The sequence below is a fragment of the Eleutherodactylus coqui genome, chromosome 12 (assembly GCF_035609145.1).
Source record: "Eleutherodactylus coqui strain aEleCoq1 chromosome 12, aEleCoq1.hap1, whole genome shotgun sequence".
NCBI lineage: Eukaryota > Metazoa > Chordata > Amphibia > Anura > Eleutherodactylidae > Eleutherodactylus > Eleutherodactylus coqui.
In genome coordinates this window covers 73,452,533-73,469,059 of record NC_089848.1, presented here as the reverse complement: position 1 = coordinate 73,469,059, position 16,527 = coordinate 73,452,533, and the positions used below count along the sequence as shown (strand labels likewise).

General features: G+C 45.1%; 1 protein-coding gene across 10 annotated transcripts in view; it reads left to right on the top strand.

Annotated features, from left to right (window-relative positions):
- Positions 1 to 16,527, top strand: part of ALS2CL (ALS2 C-terminal like) — a 703,387-nt gene that overhangs the window by 684,005 nt on the left and 2,855 nt on the right. For 9 of the 10 annotated variants that reach the window (XM_066585161.1, XM_066585160.1, XM_066585155.1 and 6 more), the window contains 10 exons: positions 501 to 674; positions 1,974 to 2,061; positions 2,371 to 2,528; positions 4,410 to 4,481; positions 7,371 to 7,547; positions 9,118 to 9,160; positions 11,860 to 11,928; positions 12,759 to 12,820; positions 14,568 to 14,717; positions 15,600 to 15,696. In XM_066585161.1, coding sequence (XP_066441258.1) covers positions 501 to 674; positions 1,974 to 2,061; positions 2,371 to 2,528; positions 4,410 to 4,481; positions 7,371 to 7,547; positions 9,118 to 9,160; positions 11,860 to 11,928; positions 12,759 to 12,820; positions 14,568 to 14,717; positions 15,600 to 15,696 — 1,090 coding nt within the window. The remainder of the gene's footprint in view (positions 1 to 500; positions 675 to 1,973; positions 2,062 to 2,370; positions 2,529 to 4,409; positions 4,482 to 7,370; positions 7,548 to 9,117; positions 9,161 to 11,859; positions 11,929 to 12,758; positions 12,821 to 14,567; positions 14,718 to 15,599; positions 15,697 to 16,527) is intronic. The other variant, XM_066585164.1, reaches the window with a different exon arrangement.

Genomic DNA, 16,527 nt, shown 5'->3' with positions numbered 1-16,527 from the left:
TGGTGTGGCTTGAGCACTGGAGTTGGAAAAGGCTGATCCAGATTATAACCTCATTGTAGGGATATTCTGGTCAAGTTCATATCCCCAGCCATATTGCAAGGTCTGTTAAGACTTGATATTTCCTCATAGGGAAGGTATCATTTCAATAGATGGCGCTGTGGAGGACTATTCCAGCACTCATTTCCATGGATTTTTCCCAGGGAGCATTGCATGGCTTATATAAAACTTTCCACACCCTTGTGGTGCTCTCCTCAAGGAGAAGTATTCAGTCCCTCTCCAGCAGAATCCTACTGGGGACTGATAAGGGGCAAGAACCCTGAAATAGCCGTCTGTACATGGTATTTGGGTTTGGCGGACATCGCTAGTCATGTTGCAAGGCCTGCTAAGAGGTCAGATATTGATTCATAGCATAGCTATCTTCCAATAGGTGGCACTGTGGAGTATTATAACCTTTATAGGTGATCACACATATTCACTGAACTATTTTTCTTGCCCTGCAGTCAATTTGGCGCTGGGTCATTCCCGGTGGAGGAGCGCTGGCAAGGAATATTTGAACAGTTCCAGAAATTCCTTGAATCTGGATGCAAAAGAGAAGCCGAGGAATCTTTCCTGGGTTTTCATGTCAAGTCCAGCAAGAAGATGCAGAAGTCTCAGGAGTATCTGTACTGTCAGAGGTGAGCAGAGGCAACTATATGTATGAAAGGGGCCCCTGGGTGGAGGTTGGGCCCTCTAGCAGGTCTGGAGCTGGCAAGCTGTTAACTAAAGAAGACTCTGGAATTGAACCCATGGGTACTGCTAGTGGCAGGGTAGGACCTTGCACTATCTAAGGTTTAGGTGCTGGTATTACTACTGACAGACCGGATTCTGGGCCATACCTGGCATAACAGGCTCTATCGCAGGAGTGCATCGAGATAGACCGTGCTGGAACCACAGGCAGCACAAACCCAGGGTAGGGATGTCAGTTGTTCTTGTGGGTGTTTTATTCTGAAATGCGGCAGTACCAGAACCAAGCTCATAGCATAGGTACAGCACCTAATACCGCACCAGAGCCAGTTTCAGATGAGAGTATTACTGACTCTTTCTGCAGATGAGTGTACCAGCCTAACCGCAGGTCTACTGCCCCAAACTTGCAGCAATCAATATGGGACTCCATCCTTCTAAGTGATCATAAAATAGAAGACTTGGAAGGACCTCCAGGGTCATCGGGTCCAACCCCTCTGCTCAGTGCAGGATCACTAAATCATCCCAGACAGATATTTGCCCAGCCTTTGTTCGAACACTTCCATTGAAGGAGAACTCACCACCTACCGTGGTAACCTGTTCCACAGGGGGCACAGCAGACCAACATTTAGGTGAGTGGGCCAAGCAGTCCTAAACATTTGTTATTCCTCTTATTCCTCCCTGGTACAGAATTCAGCTGGTAGTCCTTCCTTCCTCTCTATTCAGCATGAAAAGCCATGCCAGGGCAACCACTCCTTCCTTCTCACATCTCTGCTGGTGGTCTCTGCTCTGATGCTGCATAAATGTACTTTTATATAGTGCCCCAGAACCTTTCTGGGCATGTGATCCACTGACAGCATATCACAAAATGGTATACATTTACATTGCAAAATGAATCAAAAGCAGTAACACTGAATGACCACTAGAGGTCAGCCTTCGTCCACAGTTTAACTCAAATATGCCCATGCATACCTGACAATAAGATAAGAATAAATGTGGCACTTTCCTCCATGACTACCCTCTAACATATAACTTATATATGCAAACACTATATGAGGTTTAGGAGTTTAAGCACACAATGACCTAGTGTGAGAGGATGCAAAAACATCTGCAGCTGCACTCCAATACACAGGGAGATCAAATAAGGGAGGCAAGAGGGTGATCACAGCTGTGCGGAGTGTTTCAGGACATGATATTACATTTGCTGGTCATATTTGATCCCAGTATTAACAATTTTATGCCTCTGTTCTTAGGGACAATGAGAAGGATTTGGGTCAGACTGAAGACATTATGAAAGAGTTGAGCTTGGAATTGAAGTCTTTACAGAGTTATGTGGAGAAGGTAAGACACTGCCATCTGTTTAGGCCATTCTTGTGGAATTTAAAGGGACATTACAAATAGGTGTTTCGCCCTGTTTGACCCATGTATGTGACAACTGGCCCCTCTCACATACGTGGATCAGATGGGCCAGATCAGTCCATTGTCATCTAATAGGGTCTTTAGAATCATTAGAAAGTGGGTGTGGCTCCAAGGAATGTAGGTGTGGTTGGCAGAACAGTGGGTAGGGCTTATGTTGTCTTTTCGAAGATATATATTACTCTTGTTGCCGCTGCATTTCTATTACTATGATTCCATGATGTTTTATTTCAGGCCTTTAACACTTCCCATCATCCACTGAAGAAGGTCATCAAGCTGCTTCTGGTGGTGTTTCAGGCCACATACTCAGGTCTGGGAGCGAACTTCCATCTTCTGAGCATGGCACAGGAAGAGATCAAGTACTATGCAAAGAAACTATGGGAGTTCTTCAGGTCTCTTCTCTTCTTTTCTAAATATAAATCACATTTCTATAAAGCTCCAGAGTAATGTTAACACATACCGTGTATCCCCAAAAATATGACCCTCTCTTACAATAATATTTTGACCCAAAAGAGGCGCTAGGTCTTATTTTGGGGGGATGTCTTATTACACTTACCTAGTAGGCTTGGTCCACGTCCCTCCCACCGGTCTCCGGAGCTCCAGCAGGTCTCTTGTATTCCTTGGCCGCCCACAGAAGATCACTTCCTGGTTGCAGAATTTATAAATCCCGCCTCCAGGAAGCGATGGCTCTGGTTGGCTGAGCAGCACTCGAGAACTAATCAGAGCCATCGCATTGGTTCATCAAGCGCTGCATTGATTGGCTGAGCAGCACTCAAGAACCAATCAGAGCCATTGTTTCCTGTAGGCGAGATTTATGAATCCTGTAACCAGGAAGTGATCTTCTGTAGGCGGCGGAGGACTGCAGAAAGCCTGCCAGAGCTCCGGAGAGCAGCAGGAGGGATGTGGACCGAGCGTGCTAGGTAATGTATTGCTTTTTTCATGTAATGCAGCTAGGGCTTAGATTTCAAAACTAACTAAAAGTCAGGCTAGGGCTTATTTTCAGGGTAGGTCTTATTTACGGGGAAACGGGGTGTGTGTGTATGTGTATGTGTATATATATATATATATATATATATATATATATATATATATATATATATATATATATTTGTATAATAGTGCAAACTTTCCACTGCTGGGGGAATAAATGGATGTGGCACTGCAGTGGGCTCAACATCTGTGACTGAACACCCGAAACTTAGAGCATTAGAATATCAGGAACGGTTACTGTATTTTTCGGACTATAAGGTGCACCCCGGGTTTAGACAGCAATAAATAGGGAAACAAATATTTCATACTAATTAAAACTTTCCTGGTAGTCTAAGGAAGTGGAGGGTTCAATGTTATAGGTTGGTTTAGGGTAGATCTTCCATTTTTGGATTTCAACAATAGGTGAGGCAGATAGTCGCTAAGAGTCTACTCATGTTAAACTCAGTGTGTCTTTATTTTATTACCTTTGAAACAACTCGCAGTAGTGCATGAAGATGCCGCATTACATTTAGCTATCCACATTAATGTTCCTCCTGCCATGTGATTCCTCCATATTACTCTTTAGCGTATGCTTATCTTACAATATTCTATTTTCTATAGACTTCATTCACATCTGCACTAGAGGCTCCAATCGGAGCTTCCAACGCAGAGCTGGCACAAAATCACAAAGAAAATAACGCAGCATGCGCCGCTACTTTGTCCAGCAAAATTTTGCTGGCATGCCAGAAGCCAGACGGGCCTCATTTTAGTCAATGGGGTCTGTTTAGCACCGCTTGTGTTCTGTATTTTTGTTATTTGGCTTCAAGGATGGAGCAAAACAATAACCATGCAAGTGCAGATGTGAAAGGGGCCTCCTTTAGTTTTTATAATTTTAGATACTGTCATTTTGTACTCCCTCTAAGGCATTCTACACAAGCGCACACCGCTGCAACACATACATGATATATACACACAGCTCTGCTGTATGGACACCTACTACATACACACACAGCTCCGCTATACAAACAGTACATATACACAACACTGCTGCACACATAGCCGTGCTGTATACACTCACAGCTATAATTATAATACTATTCCTGGTGTCTAGGGGGTTAATATCATCAAGCCTGGTGCCTAGAGGGTTAATATAATTATTCCTGGTGCTTAGTGAGTTCATTATATACCTAATATTTAGCATGTTTATATTATCCTTGGTGTCTAGAGGATAATCTCATTAGTCCTGGTGCATAGTGGGTTTAAAATTGTATTCCTTATTCTCTATTATCCTGTCTATCTGTTAGAGCCTTACTTGCCCTCAAGACAGAAAAAAGCAGTGGACCCCTGTCTGGGGAAAATGATGAAGATGAAATGAGGTAATAATTAAACCTTTCATTCCTTTTTCTTTGTCAAAAAAATCCAGCACCTTGAAGGAGTCGTCATAAAACTCGGCATGTAGTTCCATCTCAGGCAGGTATACAAGTGACTACAGTTGTGGTGTGATTAGATGAATGGTCTTGCCTCCTGAGGCCCTAAAAGTGGTTTTCCCCCTTGGTCTATAAGGCGGCTCTCGGAGGCTCTTTATGTGTAGTGACCTCTTCTTCCACTTGTGTGGAGCTTGTTGACCACTAGACGCCTCTACGATGCAGAGAAGAGATGTCACCCCGTTACCAGAGTCTGAGAGGGGCACATTATTGGGATGCGAGAAGCTGGATGGTCGTATTGACTAACCGCCGCCACCGGGCCGTTCTGACCAGACTGTTAGGAGGTGTTGGGACCAGTGCATGTGTGAGGGCACACAAGGCAAATTGCTTTAACTGTTTTGTTGTTCGCCATTTAAAGACAGAATATTTGGTTTCACAGCGCCCATTATGTGTACGGCCTTTGACACCCACCCACTGTTTCCTCCATTTGCAGTGGTATAGTGAATGACCAAACTGGACTACTCCAGAGTGAAACTGGATTGTCTTCAGCGATTAATCCAGGTTTAGTTTGGGCACTGGCGACGGCCAGGTTTGTGTCAGGAGACCTCTGGGTGAGCGCCTCAATCCTGCCTTTGCTGTGGAGCGGCACACTGCCCCCTGCTGGTGTGATGGTCTGGGTGGGTCATCGCATACAACAGTCGGTCCCCCCTAGTAGTTGTAGGACGGAAAATGACAGCTCAGCGATATGTTCAGGACATCCTGCAGCCACATGTGTTCCTCTCATGGTGGCTTCCAGCAAGACAATGCTCAACCGCACACACAAGGGGGTCACAGGAATGTCCCCACAACATTGTCACACTTCGGTGGCTGCCCGGTCGCCAGATTTATAGCCAATAGAACATGTATGGGACCATCTGGGATGCCAACTTCGACAGCCTACGACAGTGTTTCCCAACTCTGGTCTTCAAGGCACCCCACAAGGTCAAGTTTTCAGGATTTCCTCAGTATTGCACAGGTGATGTAATTATTGTCTGTGCCTCAGACCTTGCCAGAAGTGTTCTTACCATAGGATATTCTGAAAACCTGACCTGTGGGGGGGTCCCTAAGGACTGGTGTTGGGAAACGCTAGCCTACGAGATTGCATGATATAGAAGCTCAGTTACAGCAAATGTGGACCAATATGGCACAGAATATCATATGGAATCTGTCTACATGCCTCCATCACATCTTGTATCCAAACTAGAGGCGGTCTAACAGGGTACTAGAGCCTCCATGCCTGCCCGTATCACATCTTGTATCCAAACTAGAGGCGGTCTAACAGGGTACTAGAGCCTCCATGCCTGCCCGTATCACATCTTGTATCCAAGCTAGAGACAGAACAACAGGGTACTAGAGCCTCCATCCGCGCCCGTATCACATCTTGTATCCAAACTAGAGGCGGTCTAACAGGGTACTGGAGCCTCCATGCCCGCCCGTATCACATCTTGTATCCAGGGTACTAGAGCCTCCCTTTAACCCCTTGAGTGGCACGCCCGGAAATTTTCCGGGATGAGCTCCACTGCTCATAGCAACATAGCCTGGAAGATTTCCGGGCTATGTATCACTATGGGAGCTGCAGAGCACAATGCCACAAGCTGTGACAGTGTGTTCTGCCTGCACAGTCCCACAGAGAACAAAGCAAGGGCTTCGAAAAACCAGCAGAAGATACTGCCGATATCCCGGCAATCTCCTGCACTAGTTTGTTTACAGGTTGCCATAGAGACCATCGGCTTGTCAGAAGCAAGCCGATGGTCTCTGTGGCAGGGAGAGCTTGGTGCTTGGCTGTGAGAGGACAGCTAGGTATCAGCTCTTACAGCAGAGATCAGAGAAAACCTCCGATCTCTGCTGTGTTAACCCTTTACATGCTGCAGTCTATGTGACTGCAGCATGTAAAGGGCTGTCACCATCGGACCCCCGGAATGTGATCAGGGGTCCTGATGGGTCCCTGTGGAAGTCCCCTAAAGGGACAAAAGAAAAAAAAAAATTAAAAAAAATAATAAAAAAAATAATAAAAACACTTGTCTCCCTTTACTTTGTAAAAAATCAAAAATATAATCACACATGTGGTATCCATGCGTTGTAATGACCCAGAGAAGGAAGTTAATGCATTATTTAACCCCTTAATGACATGGCCCCTTTTTTTCTTTTTTCCCCATTTCTTTTTTTCCTTCCCCCTGTTTAAAAAATCACAACTTGTCCCGCAAAAAACAAGCCCTCATATGGCCATGTCAATGGAAAAATGAAAAAGTTATGGCTCTTGAGACGCAACTGCAAAATTAGTTGAAATTCAATGATTAGACCATTTTAAAAAACCTGCCCTGGTGGGCACGACAGGGTGGTAGGAAACCCGCCACTCAAGGGGTTAAGGGTTCCGCAATAAATTCTCTTTTTGCTCTTATATTGTAATCCCTTAAACTAACGCTATAATCACACAGAGAACGTTTCATTTGATTCTGTCCTTCTAGTTGCTTGATGTTTATCTGTTGACAATGATGACCACAATCCTTTAGTGGGACATTAACAATAACATTTTCTCTCCCTGGACGTTTCTGATGCAGTAAGTCTCAGACTCTCCAGCAGGTCCCACAGTCCAGAGCTGAATCCGAGAGCCGTATAATTAGTTTAATTAATCTGTTTCTTAGCGGAGTCTAACCATTCACTTCTTCCTATGATCGTCTGATAATCCGGAATGTCTTATTATAATTATAGTGCTGCTTTTGAGTTCATTTGATGCTGGATTATTGTTATACCATTTAAGGATTAATTTCAGTATTTTTGGTTTACTTATTTTCTATATTTCAGTGAGGACCTTAACCCCTACACCGTTATCCTCCCCGCCATGCTCCCTCGCTTTCACCCCGATCTCTTCATGCTATACATGCTGTATCGGCAGCAGGAAGACGCCCTTTACTGGCAGGGTATCGTGCGCCTGGGTCACCTGACTGACACTAAACTGCTGGAGTTTTTGGATGTCCAGAAGTGAGTATACATGGAGAAGAAGGGTCTTAACCTAAGCTAAGAATTGGGATGCTTCCTTTAGTTAGTTAAGGCCACAAACCCTTCTTATTTTGGGGCAGGAGGGGCACTTACCTCTTCTCCTCTCCTAAACCCTCTGACAGATACCTTATTCCCTTGCCAAGTCTGTAGACAACAGGGAATGCTGCCATATTCTTTCCACCCATTACAGTAGAGAAGGGGATTATTATGCAGCTTTTATTTCCAGGGGCCCCACAAAAGATGCATGTGCTTTCTGTACAGTAAACATGTCTGTGATAGTAATGCATATTATACATTAATATGGCATTCAGGATCTGTGGAAATCTGGGTGACAATCCTTATGACAACTGTAATGGCGACCATTAATAGTTGTAACCAAGAACCTGTAGCTTGTAATACTCAGATACACAAGAAAACTACTCAGGAGTGTTATAAGAAGAGTCGCTGATATTTGTCACATATTATATAAAGGTCACTGGAGATTACATCAGTGCTAGGGTCAGGCCTTTGGCTGGGGAGGCAGCGGGGTACAAGATGGTGGGTGGTTCATGATGGCCATGCCGTCGCCACCCGGTATATCCAAAACATGGCCTGGCCTGGCTGTGTGTAGGGGATAAAGTTAGGAACAGTGCTACGAACTTTCGGTACTTATCTGTCCACGTGACGCCAGTGTCCTTTCCGGGTGATAAATCACCCGAGCCGAATAAGTCCACAATCGAGAAGCAGTTTCCAACCAGAGGCACACTGTTTTCTTTTACTCACAATTTCCAACTCTGATTTTCCTGGAATAAAATCCTGCAAACAGTCTTAGATACAACACTCTTGGCACATTTTTCTTCTGCACAACCTCCGACACACTTGCAATTAAAAGTACATCTGATGGAAGAACTCTTGACACGGAGGGGAAACACATACCATTCTTTCATCACTTGCTACGTCCTTTTTCTCACTTCACTAACGGCATTTTGCGGAGTAGTTGCTTACACCAGACTTGTCCTCTGACCTGCATTAGTGGAGTCAGGCCCATCCCTTGATTATGTCGTTAAGCAGGGGAGTGTGTGACCACATCCGCCAACTCCTTCTACAGGATCCGACCTCTGAACTCCAGTCCCTGGAAGGGATACATCCCATGGAAGATGGAATAGGATCGGGGCTGTGCCCTGGCAGGAGCGTCAGAGCCTCTGCCTCCTGCTCACACGTCCTTCTTCACCGACTACATCTCTACTCTCTCCACGCACTACTAACTCCACCCCCAACCTCTCTAACAACCAAACATGCCACACAGAGCATGTTAGGGAGACAGACACGCCAACACCACCAAGAATGGTGACGCCAACACGAACACAAGACATAGACTAACAGAACTATATACAAAGGCTCAAAGACAATCCACCGGGGGTATACAAACAGCAAACTAGAGGTACCCTAACTCTGGGCCACTGCACTAGTGTTAGAAGCAGCTGCCCTTCTGTAAATGGCTGATAACAGGGAGCAAAAGATTGCAGTTGCGTGTAACCATAATTATTTATTTCTGTTTATTCTTGCCATTTAGGCAGCTATGGCCCCTGAAGGACGTGAAGCTGACACCCACTCAGGTAACGGATGGCGTGCTACATGTGGACAGTAATGGATGAGAATTCTTTGCATGTTCCCAGAACTTTTAACTTGGCCACATCATATGATTTGTGTGTTCACGGTGTGGCTGTGCACAGCGGCCTCCCTACAGCATGTTACACTTAGAGAAGCTCTGCACTAGTCTTTAGCTGGACCCTTCCTCTGTAAAATGCAGCAGGGTCACTGTCGCATGTCGTGGGGTGTAAGTTTGTGCCCCCCCCCCCACACACACACACACACACACCCAGTTTCAGCATTTGCCGTCCACCCTGATCTGCTGAAGGGAACATAAAGACACCGGTGCAGTTACACAGCATAGTGCTTGGGCTACATGCTAGTAACAGCCATATGTACCTATTAGGCCTCCGCCACACTAGCATATTTTGGGGCCGTGTGCTATTCATAAAATTCCACAGATAGCCCAATATGGCCTATGGAGCTATACAAATTGGGCGTTTTTTCACATGGACCAAGGACCGGCCTTTGGGGTGTACCACCTGCTACACAAAGCGCATCACTCCACTGAAATGAAAGAAGTGCCACCAAATGTGGCACTATTCAGAGTTTATCTTAACATAGGGATTACGTATATGAAAAAGCAAAGATGTGTGTGGCAACCTCTGAAGAGACAAGCTGTGTCCAAGGGAAGCTATCATGTCAGCCTGGACTGGATGGAGAAGAAAATGACAATGCTAATTATAGATGACCCCACGTGTGAGTCACATGTCAGGATGCTATTGTTTATTCTGCCACGGCTACCTCTGATTAGTCCTGTGGTTGTTGTATGGTCTGTAGTGTGATAATGCGTAGCAACATTCTTGTTTGTGAACTGACAACTCCCATCATATTGGGGTGTAAGGGGCTGACTTGATATTACAGTTTATCCTCTCATTGATCTTGATTCTGGTGCTGTGTTTATGTACTGAGCTTGGTTTTAGTGCTGTATTTATTTGTTAAGCTTGGTTCTGGCGCAGTATTTATGTAATGACCTGTTCTAGTATTATTGATTACAATATTATATATTTGGAGTATTGTTTTATTGGATTATTTAGTTTTCTGTGGCGTGCTACATTGTGGGCATTTCACAGACATAATTTAATCGTCCAGGTGGGCAAAGTGTTATTAAAAATTTGAATCCCACCCCTGAAAGCACCTCCTCCTGATAATTCTGACATTGGCCACCAGCAGACGTTCTGTGCAGGCTGGTGGGATCTGAGTAGACAAAGTCTTAGATGTTCTCAATTATTGTATTTACCCAAAAAGTAACAAGTAATAATACTTTCAGCTCAAAAAGTAAAGCACAATTTGTAGCTACATTGCGTCCTATAATTTGCCCCACCTGAGGGATCCTGCTGCTAAGTGGAGTCACAGAGGGGGGGTTTATTACTAACTAGGGTATAAACTGGGTACCATTACTAAGGCCACAGAGGGGGTCACTATTAATATTTATTGCCACAGAGGGTCTCCTATTGCTAAGTGGGGCCACATACAGCTTCACACATAGCATATCCGTTGCAGGCTTTGCAACAGGTAAATCTGAAGTGGCCAAATCCACACCTAAATGATGCAGAATTTGCAGCACTTTTTGTTGTAGATGTATTTCAAGTCTCTCAGGTGCAACTTGCAGTTATGGCTACTGTGTGTACCTAATATAAAAGGGGTTTTCTAGCAATAAAATATTGATGCGCTATCCTTAGAATAGGTCATCAGTATCCCCATGGCCCCAGCGCTATGGCTACTTCACTGTGAACAAGGCACAGTGGCGTACCTTTCGTAGCAGCTGCGCCTGGCATAGCAGGTCCATCTCATTCACTTCAATGATATTGAGCTGCCCTTAGGCCGTGTGACTGATGAATCTGACATTACAGGCCTGAAAGAGGCCACGGAGCCGATCAGAGTGGGTTCCAAGAGCGGACTTCACCAATCTAATATTGATGACCTATCCTGAGGATAAGTCATCTGCATCCTAGTCCCAGAAAAACCCTTTAATATACTGCCATAGTGCCATATAGGGCCTTACAGTGCCCAAATAATGTGTCAAATAGTACCCAGAATGCCTACGTAGTCAAGTACTTTACCAAAGTCCTTTTTTAGTACTTATGGTGCCTATTGTCCCACCATCACAGTCCACCACTCACTCCTCCAGGCTCCTGCTCTGCATCTGGTAAAACTGCCCCAATGACGTGCTAGACGTACTATAGACCATAAGGTCTGGGAAGGGGGGGACAACGGGCTGTGCTAGAAACTCAGGCCTGCCCCACTGGATTGATGAAACTTGAGGACTTGCATTAAAGAAAAGGGGGCACCATGGAGAAACCCGAAATGCTGTGCTGGTTTCACCCTGCCGGGGCTTGGGTCCTGTTTATCCCACACTTCCAATGGCTTTGAACCAATTCCTCAGTCTTCTGTCACTTTGTATACTGTTCTGCCCCACATAGAGAAGGTGCAGGTTCCCGCCACCCAAAAAGGAGAACCCCGGCCGCTCTCTGCCCTGAGGCTCCTTACTAACTGCATGTGCTGCATCCTTGGTACTTACCCACTTAATGATGATGCCAACCAATGTCCCGGACATCACGGCATGCTCCTCCTGCTTGGGTTCCAGCACGTTACCACTTACCTCATTGTTCCAATAAAACATATTAAGAAACAATTGCCCCCTCCTGGTTCTTCCCACCCCCAGGCTCTGCCGCTGACCAAGAATCCAGCTAACCTAAACAAAGCTCAGCCCACACCCTACCCAAGGAGAAAGGTGAGCTGTAGTGTATGGACTGACAGTGGGGAGCGCTCCTACAAGGTCTGAGAATGTACTTGATCTAACAGCTTCTGTTCCCTGAAGTCCCCCCAGTATGTCTGAGTTACATCGGATCCTCCAGTCACTTCCAGAGCAGTATCCAGAATCCTGTTATCAGATGACTTAAGCGGATAGGCCCCCCAACTTTCTGCTGAGTGTATTCAAAGGGCTGTTCCAGGACTTTTGGTATTGATAACCTATCCTCCGAATAGGTCATCAATACGGTAGTTGATTGGCAGGGATCTGCCACTTGGGATCCCCACTAATCAGCTGATCATCCAGCCTGCTGTCAGTATAACAGCCGGACGTCTTTATTGGTGGTCAGGGCCGGAAGTGTAATAGGAGGCATCACTGCCATTTATTTGAAGGGAGGGGAGCCGTCTATTACACTTCCAGCCCTGACCGTTGATGACGATGTCCAGGCGCTGCACTGACAGCGGGCCAGATGATCAGCGTATCGTGAGGATTCCAAGCTGCAGACCCCCGCCGATCAACTATTGATGTCCTATCCTGAGAAGAGGTCATCAATAGTAAAAGTTCTGGAATACCCCTTTAATCTGCAACTAGCAAGATTGTGACGCAGTTCTGGATGTGAGTGGAGTGAAACATATGGTGTAACAGCAAAATTGTGACTAGATATGACTAGAGTGTAAGACATGTTAACACAAGAATAGGGAGTACAGCTCTGGAGGTGGGTGTAATATATGATACATTTAATATAAAGCAGGGATTACTTGCACTGTTGGAGGAGACAATCCAGTAAATGTATTCCATTCTTCTATCCTTAGAGATATTCCATCGTGAGACACAAGTGTTTCCAGTCTGCGACCGAGTGCCTGCAGAAGATCATGTAAGTCCTGCAGCTAGAAGACACTTGAGGTTAATTCGAACAGTACAAGGGAGCGTTGATTTTAGGGTTGGGGCAGATCCTGTGTGGACTGATATAGGACTAGGCTTACCAAAAAAAAATACTCACCAAGGTAAAAGGGGATGAGCAAGGGGGCATGGCTTATCATGACATATGATTTTATCTCTGTTATTCCAGTGGCACTAGACGTGCGTGCCCCCTCTCACTGGTCCAAGTGGTAATAGTGCCCCAGTTTAGTGGTCCCAGTATTAATAGTGCCCCATTTCAGTGGCCTCAATAGTAATAATGTCCCCATTAGTAATAAACCTCTAGTGAGGTAGTACCCACCCCTGCAAGCGCTTTAAGACACCCAAGCTCCACCTCTGGGCACATGCCATCGCTGTATTTAGTGAAGGCCCCGATTCCACCTCCTGGTGTCTCTGGTTTGGATGGCACAGCTCTATCCAATGCAGGCCCTGACTCCGCCACTGACCTTTGTGCTGCATACACTACATGCAGGAACGCAGACGCTGGGTGGGAGGAATCAGCGCCCTCACTGAATACAGTGGCGGCATCCAGACCAGAGGTGGAGCTTGGGCGAGGTAATGCACTGGCTGGTAAGGTTGCTGTCCGCCTAGAGGTCCTCACAGCATGAAATTATTTTTTACTGCTCATTAATCTGGGCGGTAAAAGGTTAAATACAGTCACCAGCCTCAAGAGCAAATTACCAGCTGGGCGGCAGCCCTATATGGGACCAGCACCCCAAACTTTTCTAGAAAGATGCAGAATTATTGTTTTTTACACTTATTACATTGCTGGGACCTTATGAATCTTTTGGGCAGACTATGTGTGTGCAGTCAGCATCACAAGAGATGCCCGCATGTACTCAAAATATAACACAATTAGTTATAATAGTTCAGTAATGGCATGTATATATCTAGACATAGATCTCTAGCAACAGGGTCTGTTTTAACCCTTTGCAATCCAATTTTGGATTCAGGGCGTCTTTCTCTTTCTGCCATTATACAATGGCGCCATCTGCTGGCTAGAGCCAGTACTGCGGTATGTGACATGCTGGAGAGGCCCCCAACAGCATAGCGGCCAGTAATCTACAGTAAGAATACCCTGCTGGACGTCTTCCGAAATCGGAGCTGTACAGCCTTCAATCAGAATGTCTTTAGACGTCAGACAGTGGATTGGAAAGGGTTAATAAAATCAGCTTAAGGGCTTATTGCCAAGGGCGATTTTCAAGTCTGTTTGCTGTTCATATTTTTATCTGACTGCACACGGCCAGCACACTGACCCATGACAGTCAATGGGGCAATACAGGCCAATACACAATTCAGAGTCCTGCTGCTTTTGATACCAGTTGACTACTCTTCATAGAGGTCAATGATGAGGGTCATGTGATTGTCAGTCACGTAAGATTTCTTCCTACGTTCATAGAGTATTACTGTTGTGCAACAATATAGGATCAACTGTAATTTTTATTTACTGGTGTGTAGTAGGTGCAATAGACATATATAAGGTGTATATGATCTGCAGTGTTACATGACAGCTCCTAACATGTAGCAGAAGTTTCCCCATGCCCTAAAACTCTGCTGTGATGCCAGCAGGACAACATAGGACCAACTGATTTACTACATGCTATGACTTTACTGAGCCATGATAAGCTCTTGTGATCATCAGTAATGCTCATTAGCGCCCCTACAAGACTCACTTAATAACTTCTGACAAATCTGTTCCTTAGCTCAACTGTCGACCCAAAAGAGAAGCTGGAAATCATCCTGAAGACGTATCAGGAGATCGAGAAGACTGTGTCCAGGGTGGTCAGTAGAGACTATAAACTGCCCATGGATGACCTGCTGCCCCTACTGATATACGTGGTGTCTCGAGCTGGGTAAGAGGTGTAGAAGCCGTACATGGTGATACATTGTTTCCATTCAGAAGACTTGTTGGCTGTAGCACAATCCGGCCAGATATACAAGATTCCCATTAAAAATAGTGTCCACTTTGGAAACCCCTTTCTGTATGTCGTATTGGGCATATGAGGACCCTTTTGGGAGACCCACAAAAGTCTTTAGAGTGATTGAAGATTCAATTTTCACAGTATCCAAGTCCCCTGCTTCACATTACACAGGCAAAAAAATTAAAGGGGCTTTCCACTTCAGATATGTATAGCATACCGCAGATATACTATAAATAAATGATAGATGGGATTCCCATCTATCAAGATCATGGGATCCCTTGACCCCTATTCGTCAAGCCAAAACAGCTTGCCGCAGCCACATACAGGGGAAGATCGAAAAGTGAGGTGGGTGCAGCTTTTTCCATTGATATGTATGGGAGATACAGAAAAGTCTACTAAATATTTCTTACTAAACCTGCTCAGCGGAATCTCTTTCTACCAATAGAGGCGGATTCTACCAATCAGATATCCATGGCATGTAATGTGATTATACCGCAAATGCCTAAAGTGGAAAACACCTTCAAATCTTACAATACTTTCTGCCTGCAATCACCACTAGGGGGAGCTCCTACATAGAAAGTTATACAGCAGATACTGAGTATAGCTTGTAGTGTGCTGGCTTGTATACATCTCTATACAGAGAGCTCCCCCTAGTGACTGTATATACAAGGAGCTCCTGCTAGGGAGGGCTTAATTACAATTAGAAAATGATGGCTGGTTTCTTTTTAAAAAATGGCGCCACACATGTCCACAGGCGCTGTGTGGTATTTCCGCTAAGTGCCATTCATATCAGTCTGTTATTTCCCTCCTCAGGATACAGCACTTAGGAGCAGAAATCCACTTTATTCAGGACTTAATGGATCCAAGCAACCGGGGAGGGATAAATGACTTCCTGCTGACAGCTCTAGAGGTTTGTGATCCTTTTCAGAAGAATCCTAATGTCTTCCGCAAAAGAAACGGGAGGGGGAGGGGCAGAGTGTGTCAAGGGTATTTATTTATAGTCTTTTGGAAAAATAAATCACCTGCGATTATCACCTGATTTATGATGAAAACAGCTGCACTGTGATTCTATTCTAATTCAGTGATGTCAGTAACAGGGGGCGGGGCTGTGACTACCTCTCAGACATAATACAGAGGCTGGTTGTCAGCAGTAATAGATGAATAGCTGTTACTGTAGTATAAGGTGTGTGGATCTCATGTCTGATCACAATGTAATTATTTTATATCAGTGATGTCAGTAACAGGGGGCGGGGCTGTGACTACCTCTCAGACATGATATAGAGGCTGGTTGTCAGTAGTAATAGATGAATAGCTGTTACTGTAGTATAAGGTGTGTGGATCTTATGTCTGATCACAGTGTAATTATATCAGTGATGTCAGTAACAGGGGGCGGGGCTGTGACTACCTCTCAGACATGATATAGAGGCTGGTTGTCAGCAGTAATAGATGAATAGCCGTTACTATAGTATAAGGTGTGTGGATCTCATGTCTGATCACAATGTAATTATATTATACCAATGATGTCAGTAACAGGGGGCGGGGCTGTGACTACCTCTCAGACATGGTATAGAGGCTGGTTGTCAGCAGTAATAGATGAATAGCTGTTACTGTAGTATAAGGTGTGTGGATCTCATGTCTGATCACAATGTAATTATATCAGTGATGTCAGTAACAGGGGGCGGGGCTGTGACTACCTCTCAGACATGATGTAGATGCTGGTTGTCAGCAATAATAGATGAAT